Source organism: Phycodurus eques, chromosome 21 (assembly GCF_024500275.1).
Source record: "Phycodurus eques isolate BA_2022a chromosome 21, UOR_Pequ_1.1, whole genome shotgun sequence".
NCBI lineage: Eukaryota > Metazoa > Chordata > Actinopteri > Syngnathiformes > Syngnathidae > Phycodurus > Phycodurus eques.
The window spans coordinates 16,580,001-16,593,477 of NC_084545.1; the positions used below are offsets into that span (position 1 = coordinate 16,580,001).

The window sequence follows — 13,477 nt, forward strand, 5'->3', positions numbered from 1 at the left end:
GGAACTGAGGACACTCATTGTTGAAGCTTTGGAGGTGGAATTCTTTCCCATTCTCGCTCGATGTACAGCTTCAGCCGCTCAACAGTCCGGGGTCTCCGTTGTCGTATTTGACGCTTCATAATGTGGCACACATTTTCAATGGGAGACAGGTCTGGACCGCAGGCAGGCCCGTCGAGTACCCGCACTCTTTTACGACGAAGCCACGCTGTTGTAACACGTGCAGAATGTGGTTTGGCATTGTCTTGCTGAAATAAGCAGGGGCATTGCAGGGGTGAAATAAGACGTTGCTTGGATGGCAGCATATGTTTCTCCAAAACTTATATGTACCTTTCAGCATTAATGGTGCCTTCACAGATGTGTAAGTTACCCATGCCATTGGCACTAACACAGCCCCCATACTACCACAGATGCTGGCTTTTGAACTTCGCGTCCATAACAGTCCGGATGGTTTTTTTCCTCTTTGGCCCGGAGGACACGGCGTCCACAATTTCCAAAAACAATTTGAAATGTGGACTCGTCGGACCACAGGACACTTTTCCACTTTGTATCAGTCCATCTTAGATGAGCTCGGGCCCAGAGAAGCCAGCGGGGTTTCTGTGTGTGGATGAGGATGGCAAAATAAAAATGACAAATGGCTTTTGCTTTGCAGAGTAGAGTTTCATGTTGCACTTACGGATTTGGCGCCGATCTGTATTTACTCACATTGGTTTTCGGAAGTGTTTCTGAGCCCATGTGGCGATATCATTCACACATTGATGTCGGTTTTTGATGCAGTGCCGCCAGAGGGATCGATGGTCACAGGCATTCAATGTTGGTTTTCGGCCTCGCCGCTTACATGCAGTGATTGAACCTTTGGATGATGATATGGCCCGTAGATGATGAAATCCCTAAATTCCTTGCAGTTGTACGTTGTGGAACATTGTCCTTAAAGTGCTCGACCATTTTCTCACGCACTTGTTCACAAACAGGTGAAGCTCGCCCCATCTTTGCTTGTGAATGACTGAGCAATTCAGGGAAGCAATCATGGCACCCACCTGTTCCCAATGAGCCTGTTCACCTGTGGGATGTTCCAAACAGGTGTTTGATGAGAATTCCTCCACTTTCTCACTCTTTTTTGCCACCTGTCCCAGCTTTTTTGGAACGTGTTGCAGCCATAACATTCTAAGTGAATGATTATTTGCTAAAAACAATTACGTTTATCAGTTTGAACATTAAATATCTTGTGTTTGTAGTGTATTCAATTAAATATAGGTTCGACATGATTTGCAAATAATTCCATTCTGTTTAACACAACATCCCAACTTCATTGGAATTGGGGTTGTATAAATCATTTGACGTGATGAAACAGAATACAGGGGCAGCTATACAGCTGTCAGTGAGGTCAACTCTCAGTCAACTGGGTGACTGAAACAAAACAGTTAAAATAACTCTTTTAACAATGCTATATTTAACTTTTAGCTGAAACAATTCATGAATATAAAGTCAATTGGGTTAGTTCCACACACATTGCCTTTTAGTTCATAGGTTTGATATTGATACTGGTTACAAAGAAACTCGAGTCAAATGTTCATTTTAGTCTATGCTGCAGGCTGCTCAGAAAATGGATGTTCATAATTTGGACACTCTTTCTTTAAACCATGCAAACTTTTTAAAAACTTTTTTTTGACCGAGCCCCCCTAAAAGAAGTGGAATCGAGAATCTTTTGGAACCATAATCGGAACCAAAATTGCTCAAATTCAAAAGATGCCCAACCCTCGTAGTGAGTTGAGATTCTCCCTGGCAGATGCAGTACCCTCAATGTATCCCATAAAGCATCTTAAAAGTTTGCCAGCCACAACAGTCACTAGAAAATCAAATACATCCCATGATGCATTGTGCACATACAGAAAAATGATTTTGTTTCTAGGATACTGCTTGGATTTTAATGAGACAAATTGATACGTTTTGACAGCAAAATATCTTCATATTAGTCATTCAAACTGCTCTCAGTGCTAGAGGACTCTGCATCTTTTTGTACAATTGTCAAAAAAAAATTAAAATCAAAAATGTACCGGCATTACCAGATAACAAGCAACCCTTTATTGCTCAGTGACCGTTTTTTGTCCATGTCTTCATGTCTCCAAAGTGTTCTCTGTCAATTGACTGTCTGTTGTCGTACTCGAGCGGCGTCAACTACCGGAGACAAATTCCTTGTTTCTCCTGTTTTTTGGACATACTTGGCAAATTAAGAGGATTCTGATTCAATACAAATTGAGCAACACCTCACAACACGGAATATAAACGTATTTGTTGGGATTCTTTCAGTAAAATATACACATCTTCAAACAATAAGCTATGATAATTGATTCATTTGTTCAGTTTCGATGAGGGAAAGTCCACCAATTGACGTTGATCCGGTACATAGTAATTATATGACAGAAGTGACGTCATTCACGGCTCAACTGTCTAAAAACGGCTTCGAGTGATCATTCGGGAGTAGGCAACGAGTCAATCATTGTGACACAGCCTGGCTGTACGTGTACGTGAATGTGCTTGCGTGTCTGATGGTGACTGACCAGGTCCGGGTCCTCCGTCTTGGGGAAAGAGGCGAGGCTCGATGTCGCGAACACTTCGGCGGCCATCAAGTCGGGCGAACAGCTGGACACACGATTGATTGAGGAGGCACACGTTATAGACGGCGCCCGCCCGCAACTCTCACCGCTCGAATAGCACGTGTAAACACATCAAGTGGATGTACTTTACAATGTTGTTCAGTATATGGAGAAACACATCAAGTGGATGTACTTTACAATGTTGTTCAGTATATGGAGAAACATACTGTAGAGTGCATGTCATTTGCAACGCTTATAGATACACGTTGTAAAATGGAATCGTGAATGTTTCGCCATCTCACCTGCGCACCACTTTCGGTCATTGCGCATCACTTCCTGCTTCAGTTTCTTCTTCGGTGGTGTTTATTAACGGTTGGCAAAGCAGTTTAATGGTGCACTTCCGCCACCAACTGGATTGAAGTGTAGACTTAAATAAATGCATCGAAAAGAACCTAAATAAATCACATGTGGCAAAAATACCGACACGTTGTACTTAATTAGAAATACAGATAAGTAAAAAAAAAACAAAAAAAACCCAGCATATTCCTGGTTTGTATAAATTAGTTGACTTAATAGTGGGACTATTAAGTGGTAGATGAATTTGTGTAGGTCCCCACCAAAGGCCAATGAATTTTTTTTCATTGAATGTAGCAAACGGACCACCCGCCACTGACCACGACCCCAATGATGAGGTGACGTGAATAGAAAATGAATGTATGCAATCCCTCCTACTCAGCAAAATGGAAAGACATTGAGGCCACCACAATGGATGGGGTCCCAATCAGACATGCAAACACCAAAGGCATGAAAAAGGTGACCAAAAAAAACCTAAACATTGGAGAGGGGGCCTGGGGGGATCGGCGGGGATCCCCCTGTCTCCCACAGAGAATGTTTTTGATTTTAACATAAATTAAGCAATCTGGAAGACTCTGAAGAGTAGAATAAGGCAAAATAAACCAATTTTCGTCACGCAGAAAAATATTTATTTACACCGCTCAAGTACATGTTGATGTACACATTTAGAATTCAACTTAAATTTGCCTCATTTCTTTGCACTTTTTGTTTTGGCCTCCACCTGCACCTGATGCCATCTTCAAGCTGTGCCGCATGAATAGCATCCTCTCGTTCTGGAAAAGAATTGACTACAATCATTTTCTGTTTCACTTCATTTTTCACTATGACCAACTTCAAAGGCTAATCCCAAACGCATCCTCCAGGAAAATATTAAGTACAATATTTATTTTGTTTTTATTGGCCATTTCTGAATTCTAAATTAGTTCATTCTGTGTTGTGACATAATCCCTAACATCGCTGCGTCGCTTAATACATTTAACATTAGCATCCGTAAACGAATTAGACAAACGTAGGCGCGTTTCCTAATTAATACAAGATGTACTAGCGGATCAACTCTTGTCACCGAAATTACGTGCTTTGCTTTTCCACTGGGACCTCAACGCGAAAATACAAAAGAGCAGTGCAACAAATACGACACTGGCTGATCTGATGAGCAAAAATGTTGCTGAAACGTAAAAGTAGCAATAGAGGATGTCCGCTCCAGTGACGGGTCGAGTAGCCAAGCAACAGGCGGAACCTCAAACCGATGCGCCAGCATATTACTACGCCGCGTAGTAATCTTCACAATTACATCAGTGTGTGTTGATGGTGGATGTCCAGAATAGATCTAGCTGCCAGCGTTGAAAGATTACAAAACAGCCTATGACGACAGCGGCGGCGACGACGACGACGACACCCCCCCAGAAAAACTCATCTGATTATTACAATTCACGGAAATTGCCTATTTTGAGTTCAAAACGGCGAATTTCGCCGAAAGGCGACTGATTTGCATGCATGCCCAATACATGCATACAACGCTTCCTTCCGCGTTTGGGGTACGGCGCTATGCTAATTTTCGGTTGCCATACAAACATCAATTTGACAACATAGGAAATCGTTGAGAGTCAAAACCTAGTTGCCGTTGAAGAAAGCGGAGGAGTAATACTTTTGGATTAAAAAAAAAAAAGGTCGACATCGAAAAGTACCAGCAAGTACCTAGAATACAAACTCAGAGTACCACACATTTACAGAATGAGATTACGTTCCAACAGATGGGGTCCCAGTAGTTTGACAAAAACGGAGGACGGAAATTCGTACGCAAACTAACCTTTTGACCGGAAATGCGTCATGTATTGCCGTGCATAAGGTCCATTATTTCAAAGCTGTCATTCTTTGTATTTGTTGTTTGTACAATATGTGCATATGTGCTGTTATATTATAAAATAAAGGAAAAAAAAATTCAACGCTGTCGCTGACATTCAAACGAGTCAAAGCTCTTGGAAGTTGTTGAGGCCGCCTCCCAGTGGCCTGGAGGACACTGTGTGCCGACACCAGCAAATGTTTGAACATACTGATTTATTTGTGGAAGCTGTCGACAAAACAACACAAATACAACTTTTCAATAAATACATTTATAATCAGCACCAGACATTTCTGCATGCTTCATAAGGACAACAAGGAGAATAAATAGCGTTTGTATTTGCGGCGCTTCTATGTACAAAATATCAAACGTCACAACTCGCACTCTCTGGCACCCCACACACACAATCGCGCCAAATCCAAAATCAAAACTGCGCGTCCTTTGCACGTGGACCACTTTTGGAATTTCTCGTTGAGCTTACAACTCACAACTGTGCTCTAATTTCTCTCTGTCTCTTTCACTCACACACACAAACACAGTGTTCAAGTTCTTGTAAGGAAGAAAATACAACGGGAGGAAAAAATAGTGTGTGTGTCCGCATGATGAAGGTGACCTTTTTGCCATCCTCATCATGTGACAAACAGGAAGTAGCTCACATCAACTTTGGGCAAGTCTTTGAATGGATGGCCCACTCGGGTGTGAAAATGCAAACCACTGGGATGTGTCCACACAAAACACACAACCAACACAGAAATGACACATGTGGCATGTGATGTATGTGTGTTGAAGTTTGTCAAGCAAGACAAAAACAGTGCAAAAACACGTTGTCCACTTCATCCATTGTCAGTCGTCGGGCTCGTCATTTCGGGCTTTGTTTTGTACAGCAGCCGTGTTGCCATTGGAGGAGGCTGATGAGGATGATGAAGAGGAGGAAGCTGCGTAGTCCTCTACGCAGATGCCAAATACTCCAGAGCCACCTCATAACAAAACTTGTATTGTTCCTGTCAACAACAAAACAACACAAAACATGAGAAAAGATCTTCAAATAGACCCGTCACCCACGTGTGTGTGTGTGTTACCAGAAGGTCGACCATGTTGGGTTTGTTGTTTCTCAGCGTTTTCACCGCATGAAAAACATCAACACAACGCTGTTGCCGTAGCGTGTCACACACAATGTTGACACTGCAGAACACACCACTGCGGCCCCCGCCATTCCTGGGGGGTAATGGGGCGAGGAATGATGGGGGCGTCAAGAAAAAAAAAAACAGTAAGTACATGTTCCAACGGTCACCAACAGAAGGAGCTAAAGTACTAATGAGTATCACGAGTCAGCGAATGCAACAGTTCGTATTGTAGGCTAACTGGGTGGTAGTTAATGCAGTTTGCGTATTGGATTAATGTAGTAGTGGATGTAGTCCGTGTAGTAGTGTTTTGGCGTACGTACAGGCAGTGTACGAGCGTGCGTCCGTCGCCGCCGTCGTAGTCGTTCTGCCATTTGTCCACCAGGTAGAGCAGTTTAAGGAAGGAGCGCTTGTTTACGGGCGTGTCCCGGTACCGGGGCCAGCCCAAGAACTGGAACTGTTGGACCATGCGGTAGCCATCCTGGGGCTGGGGAGGGAGACAACATGAAGGTGAGGAGAGGAACCCTCTCAAAAGAGTGGGAGGAAGAGGAAGAAGAAGAAGATCCGCTGAATCCAGACTGCAGGAGGGAGGGGGGAGTGATTGGATGTGTCCCCCCACCCCACAAGTACAGTCGTACCTTGACCTTCAAGAGTGGCCACCATAGACCCCAATGGCCACGCCCCCAGGTGTCAACAAACATTTGGAAAAAATAATCTGGTCAAAAAGTTCCATTAGCCCCCCCCCCACACTGAAGATTGGTTCTCAGGTGGGAGGCATCATGTCCTCTGTAGTGTGAACGCAGTAGTAGAGCAGGACAGCATGCAGGAAACGGCGCACGCACTGGTGTTGTTTTTGTTGTCATTTTTTTGTTACCCTGGCGTTGTTGTAGATTCTGAAGATGCGGCTGATGACGTCCTCTTCCAGGTCGGCCGACACGAACTCCACCTGCAGCGAGCCCAAACGGTGGACCCCGTTCTCGGGCCAGTACTGAGGACACAGCTGGATGACAAGCGGGGAACAAGTTCAAACACGTTTCAACAATTAGTCCGCAAATACATACAAGCTAACGCTGCAAACGCTAATTAGCTAGCCACCTCGCTTCTCGTAACTTCTTCAGCTCATTCGAATGCCTTAAAGAAATTCTCGCTTTGAATGGCAAATTATTTACATATATATATATATATATATATATATATATATATCAGATATTGCGGGACAATATCACTGAATATATCACTTAATCTAAAACAATAAATCTTTCTAAAATACAATATTAAAATAGTAAAATAAATTAAGGCAAATTCTGTTCCAAGAACTGGTCTTATACTAGATTGTTTCCACTTGTTAAACAGCACAATACTGTAGGCTCACCAGGTAGATTACAAAAACAAAGCTGAAGTGGATGTAAAAAGTATTTTAAAAAAGTAAGTCTTAAAAAAAAGTCTACACACCCCAGTTCAAATGCCAGGTGTTTGTGATATAAACGAATTTTGACCAAGATAAAGCATTTTAAAATCTTTTCTACCATTAATGTGACCTAGAATTTGTTCAACTCAATGTATTTGTTTGTATCTTTTTGAGAGTGGAGGTAAAAATAAACAACTGAAATAAACTTTTATGAGATTGAGATTGACTTGGACTTGACATTTAACTTGCTGCCTTCGTGGCCAGGTCACCATTGCAAAAGAGATGTTTGGTTTTAACTGGTCTTTTACCTGGCTAAGTAACATTTAAATAAATAAGTAAAAATAAATCTGATTGCACAAGGATGCACTCCCTCATAACTGGCATGTGGCTGTGTTCAGAAGTAACGGATCACATTCAATGGGAGTCCACACACACCTGCCACCATTTAAATTTTGAAGTGGAAATAAAAAAACACCACATGCATTGGGCCTTACAGTTAGATTATTTGCTTTATCCACTAAAATGACTGAATGAAGAACCTGTTTGCTGACCAGACTTACTGATAAAGTGTGTGTGTGTGTGTCAGCGAGAGAGAGCGAGAATAGAACGTATCCCAAAAGATGCATGTTTCAAAGTTAGTTTTGACCATAAAATAAGGCTAATGTTGCCACATGCACAGCCAAAAACAGCAAAAACATCTGCAACGTACCAAAAGGTGTTTTCTCAAGTTAGAAACGGGCTGAAATATCCAAGTTTGGGCAGTCACAAGGCTAAACTGCATGTTAAAACTGTTGTTCTTCGCATTCTGTAATGTAAACGCGAGTCGCGCACGGTAGTCATGAGTCACTTTGATTGGCCCGTGAAGCCCAATGGAGACTTTGCGTGCAGACATGTGACTTTCTTGTGTCGTTTGATTGGTGGACTCGAGTCAAAAGTCACTGTGGCAACATTGGATTGGAGCAACGGCGTCCGATGCGGAAGTCCAAAACGAAAGTCTTAAAATAGATCGCGCAAGCAATTATTGATAAATGAAAGTAGCGAGCAACATATAGATCATTGTAGCAAGTAAAAGTACCATTTCTTCCTAAGATAAATACTCTCGTAAAAGTAAAAAGTATGATGCATTAAAACTACTCTGACAAGTACAATTTATCCAAAAATGTTATATATAATAAAATAATATAATAAAATATAACGGAGTAAATGTAGTAACCGAACGTGCCTCGCATGTGGGTGCATGTCAACGCTTGTGATAAGGCCGCTCATGAGTGTGATGCGGAGGATTCGATAAAGGCAGCCAGAGACCAAGTTGGACTCCCTCTTCATCCAGGTTCCAACCCGGACAAATAAAGATGGGTTACGCGCATCTTGGTGGTGAACGATGTCATCGTGTGTGCGCGTGCGCTGACCTGCGCGGGGTCCACGTCGTTGAGCATGACGACGGCGGTGCAGTGGTAGTCCAGGACCAGACGCCAGAAGTCCTTGACGGTGTTGGGCAAAGGATGCTGGGTCACAATGAAGGCCGACGGTTGCTTGTAGCTCTGAGAGGCGCAAACAAGTTGCACCGAGTCACAAAAGTCTCAAGTCTTAATCGTAAACTTTCAAGCAAATATCAAGTTACCGTGGCCAAAATCAACCGAGTCAAGTGGAGTCCCCACACAAGCAAGTCTTAAGTCATTTAATCTTGCAGTCACATCTTAAAACGTCAGCACATTAGCCACTTTGCACTCAATATCTGTACTTGTGTTAGGCCTAAAACACGCATCATGACAGTCGGGCTGTTTTGTCCCGATTTTGTCACCTCCCGACCAATGATGTCAAACGCCAGACTGTCTTAGGTCTTATAAGACGATCTTATAAGATGGTTCTTAAGTCAGAGGTGACTTAAGAACCATGTGTGGGGAAAGTCGACTTTCCTCTCGATCGTGCCCTGAAACGGAATGTAGCCAATCAAGAAGCGACCTGACTGACGAACAAGGAAGCGGCCATAAAGCAAAACAAGCATGTCCAACCCGATGTGTTTTTGTTTTTTTCGTATAAAAGTATTCACCAGACGGTAAAGAGTATTTTCCAAAGTCTTTTAGTCTTCAATGTTTTTATTGATAACTTTGCCATTGTACAACACTCCCGCCTCCAGTCCCTTCGGGAACACGTTGGCGCAGCATATCTGGTAGTGTTTCTTCTTTGTTTTTGTTAGCTAGGGTTAGAGAGAGAGATTTCTGTCTTGGCGGAGTGGATTCGAGATCTTTGGTGGAACAGAATCTCTCTGTCTGTGGTGTTCTGTGTTGAGATTATTGGAGCACACCACACCCAGTACAACTAAAACTGTTCAATGCCTGCTTTTGACACAGTCTTTCATGACAGACAGCCACAATCTGTTAGCTAATCACATTCTACTAGCCACAGTCAACTACACCTGCCTATTTAAACTGATGCAACCAGGGTCAGTCTCCGACAGTCTACAACACAACCAAGTGAGAGTTCTGCCTTATCATGTTTGCCTGTTCCTGTCCTCGTGGCTGTTGAGGATTCTGCTACAAGATCACAAGGTGTGAGTTTCCACGTTTGTGCTCGCTGCGAGTCATGGATTAAGACGACAGTGAGTATTTCCTTCTATGTGGGGATTATGGAACATTGCATCACTTTGGCCCAAGACAAGACATCTTGCCTATCTTCAAAGCCTGACCCTCTTAGCTGTGAAATGAACTGAATTGACCTGTCACAGGTGATCTTAATTATTGATAATTAAAATCATTTTCCAACTGTTGCAGTGGTTCGGTGTTTTGCATTCAGGTCCTTCACAACACTTGCCTCGTGTCAGATATTTTTATCTTCATGTGTGGGGTCAGTCACAGATAAGATTTGAAAAATCCTCCTGTGTACCAGGACTTGCTTAGCTGGACCAACACAGATTCACAAGTCCGCATTTTCTTACTTTGTCATCTCTTCTAAATGCAAAACTAACATGAAGCTAAATTTGTCTTTGACCAGGTATCGCTGAGCTAAACTGTGAAGTTAAAGAAACTCTAAGCAGATATCCGCGTTTTGTTTCCATCCATCCATCCATTTTCCGAGGCGCTTCTCCTCACGCGGGTCGCGGGCGTGCTGGAGCCTATCCCAGCCGTCGTCAGGCAGGAGGCGGGGTCCACCCTGAACTGGTTGCCAGCCCATCGCAGGGCACATAGAAACAAACAACCATTCGCACTCACATTCACACCTACGGGCAATTTAGAGTCTCCAATTCATGCATGTTTTTGGGATGTGGGAGGAAAGCGGAGTGCCCGGAGAAAACCCACGCGGGCACGGGGAGAACATGCAAACTCCACACGGGCGGGGCCGGGGATTGAACCCCGGTCCTCAGAACTGGGAGGCTGACGCTCTAACCGGTCCGCCGCCGTGTTTTGTTTCTAAATACATGAAATATGTTTGGCGATACGTGCTGAAAACTTATGCAAAGACATAAGAATATAGCTCAGAATTGTTGAGCTATACCGTAGCTTAAGCGTCTTTTTGACCGTTTGAATTTTCCTGATTTTGTGGGCAGGGCTAAAATGATGTCACAGGGCCGGGGTGTAAACTTTCTAGCGCAAGTTCCCTCCCCCACTATATAAGGACAGTGACATCATTTCATTTGGCCGTGCTTAGCTTCCGTTAACAAGGCACATTTACCAATCCAGCTTGCAGTTAGCAAGCTAACGATGGCGACACCCCGGAAATGCGTCTTCGCTAGATGCCTCGATTTACAGAACAGCTCGGTGACAATTTTTAAGGTCCCAAAAAATGAGGAACTAAAAAAGCGATGGATTGATTTTTTAAAGACACACGCAGAGGATGAGATGAACGTCAACACTACCACCTGACTCCGCAGTGCCGGATAGTTCTGTAAACTTTCAGCAGAGGCAACACGGCTTGGTGGGTAACTTGATACGAGTGAACGTGGCAGTGCCGACCGTTTAACTACCCGGCCTTCCTCCTACCGTGCCGCTGTCGTCAGGTGCCGTGTTCGGTTGTGACAATATGTCACCAGCCGCGAGGGTAAGTTGACTTTTATGATTCTAGTCCACAATAACCATTACATTTTGAAGTTGAGCCTCCTAACGTGATTTTACATGGTACTGTATAAGCTATCACCCCCTCAGTATGTTTGATTCCTTTTGGCGCATCCATTTGACACACCCCCTGAGAGGTGGCCCTGATTGAGTATTCAAGTTTTGAAACCTGATTTTATATATTGAACGATTTGTTTTATTCACTCAAATCCGGTAGGCTTGTTAACATTACTCTTCTGTGTGATGTGTTGAATTTACGTGCCATTTTTTTGGGCCTGTTTAGTACCTCTTTAACGTAGTTCAGCTGTCGCCGTCATGAGGTGACCTTTGCATTGCGCATCAAAGCATAGCAGTTTGAACCAGCTTGCCAGAAGCAGGAACAAAAAACTGCTTTTGGGTTTCTACGCAAAGAAAAAACTTTTTCTTTCCAAAACAAAACAAATGGCACATTATCTGGAAAATGAAGATTTTCAAACGGCAACAGGCAACTCTCGTCACGTCACGCGGGTCAAGTCAAGCGGAATCTTTCCGCGTCCTATAACTGGCGACTTCGGTCCGACCGGAGTCGAGTCACGTGACCCGAGTCCCCCACATGACGCATCACGTGACAAAGTGTGAGGTGAGGCGGCGCGGCGCGACGTACGTCCATGAGGGCGGCGTTGATGTAGTTGGAGCTCTCCCCGTCCATGGTGATGAGGAAGGGCAGGCAGCGGTCCGGCGGGAGGACGTCCATGCAGCGGTTCTTGTCATGGTTGCGCGGCAGCAGCGCGATGCTGCAGTCCTCCACGCGCAAGGTCGGCGTCACCATGTTCAACGTCTGAAACGCACACGCGCAGACACACACACACACACACACACACACACACACACACACACGTAGTCAGTCCTCGCCATTGGCCAACTCACCAACTGGCAAACGTTTCTGTTCACCACAAAACTAATGGCTGAAAAATGCAACGATTGGCACCTATGCAACTTTTTTTAATAAATATACAATTTTTAAATTTTTTTTTTTGCAATTCCGATAGATGATTTTTTTGAAAATATCCAAGTTTATTTCAGGAAATATGCTCCGTATTTCTAAAAAATATCACTTTTTTGGGAAAATATCCAACTTTTGGGAAAAATTCAACTTAAAATTTTTTTAAACTTTTTGGGGATGATGAGGATGGAGCTGCCAGGCAAGAGAGCTCGAGGAAGACCAAAGAGAAGGTTGATGGATGTCGTGAGGGAAGACATGAGGGCAGTTGGTGTTGGAGAGGAGGATGCAGGAGATAGGCTGACGTGGAAAAGGATGACGCGCTGTGGCGACCCCTAAAGGGACAAGCCCAAAGGAAAAGAAGAAGACAACTTTTTTTTTTTTTTCTTCACCCTTAAGTTTTTGGGGGAAATATAGTCAGCCCTTGACCATTGGTGAATCGCCATTGGTTTTCTGTGGAACCCAACTAAAACTACTGATCGCAAAAGGCGGCAAATGGCTCGGATGATGGGCCGCCCCGCCGGTGTTGAGGCTTCCAAGCGTCAGGGGAACATACATTTCCTGGAAATGCTCAAAGGAGGAACAGTTTCACCACAGTAGAACGAGAAGAAAGAAGCAGCAAACATCTACAGTACATCATTTTCAACTTCTCCTCATATACAGTACAAGTACTGTATGTATAAGAGGTACTTTTTTGTATTCTTATTTCAAAATTTTAACTCTTATCCTTGTTAGACTATACAGTTTTATACGTGCTTAGCTGTAAGCTATTTATTTTGTAGGGTAAAGTTGTAAGATGAGTTTGAAATGGTAACGTGTTTTTTCAATCATATTTGGGGTATAGTTATATTTTAAACCAGTGTAGTCCACTGCCTCCCTCTAGTGGTATGTAAAAGAATCACTGAACTAAATGTTTCGAATGTGCTTAATGTTCCAGTGCCTTTTTTTTTTTTTTTTTTTTTTTTAAATCCAGTACAGTACATTTGTTGAGTGCAGTTTAGTTGTATTTAACTTCTCCAATTTTTATGTGCAACACATTTTAATTGAATAATTATTTCGGTGTAATTTTTTGCCTATATTCAAGCACATTATTAATGTTCAAACGAGGCCAAATAGTACAGAGGTTTACGATAAT

General features: G+C 43.2%; 2 protein-coding genes across 6 annotated transcripts in view; both read right to left on the minus strand.

The window, feature by feature from the left end:
• Positions 1-4,902, minus strand: part of xrcc2 (X-ray repair complementing defective repair in Chinese hamster cells 2) — an 11,565-nt gene extending 6,663 nt beyond the window's left edge. Inside the window, exons 1-5 of one of the 3 annotated variants that reach the window (XM_061666923.1) lie at positions 2,556-2,640; positions 955-1,057; positions 703-850; positions 328-594; positions 1-245 (exon numbers count right to left, since the gene is read on the minus strand). The exon at positions 1-245 is cut by the window's left edge and continues 32 nt beyond it. Coding sequence is in view for 1 of the 3 variants with exons in the window: in XM_061666921.1 (XP_061522905.1) it covers positions 2,556-2,637; positions 2,894-2,914 (103 nt within the window). In the remaining 2 variants the exon portion in view is untranslated. Of the gene's footprint in view, positions 246-327; positions 595-702; positions 1,058-2,555; positions 2,641-2,893; positions 3,002-4,752 lie in introns of those variants that run through there. The other 2 variants (XM_061666922.1, XM_061666921.1) reach the window with 2 other exon arrangements.
• An 81-nt stretch (positions 4,903-4,983) lies between these two features.
• Positions 4,984-13,477, minus strand: part of LOC133396772 (receptor-type tyrosine-protein phosphatase mu-like) — a 72,459-nt gene continuing 63,965 nt past the window's right edge. For all 3 annotated transcript variants that reach the window (XM_061666954.1, XM_061666953.1, XM_061666952.1), the window contains 6 exons: positions 12,007-12,180; positions 8,724-8,855; positions 6,781-6,906; positions 6,230-6,393; positions 5,865-6,000; positions 4,984-5,786 (listed from right to left, as the gene is read on the minus strand). In XM_061666954.1, the coding sequence (XP_061522938.1) occupies positions 5,733-5,786; positions 5,865-6,000; positions 6,230-6,393; positions 6,781-6,906; positions 8,724-8,855; positions 12,007-12,180 (786 nt within the window). In that variant the 3' untranslated portion in view covers positions 4,984-5,732. The remainder of the gene's footprint in view (positions 5,787-5,864; positions 6,001-6,229; positions 6,394-6,780; positions 6,907-8,723; positions 8,856-12,006; positions 12,181-13,477) is intronic.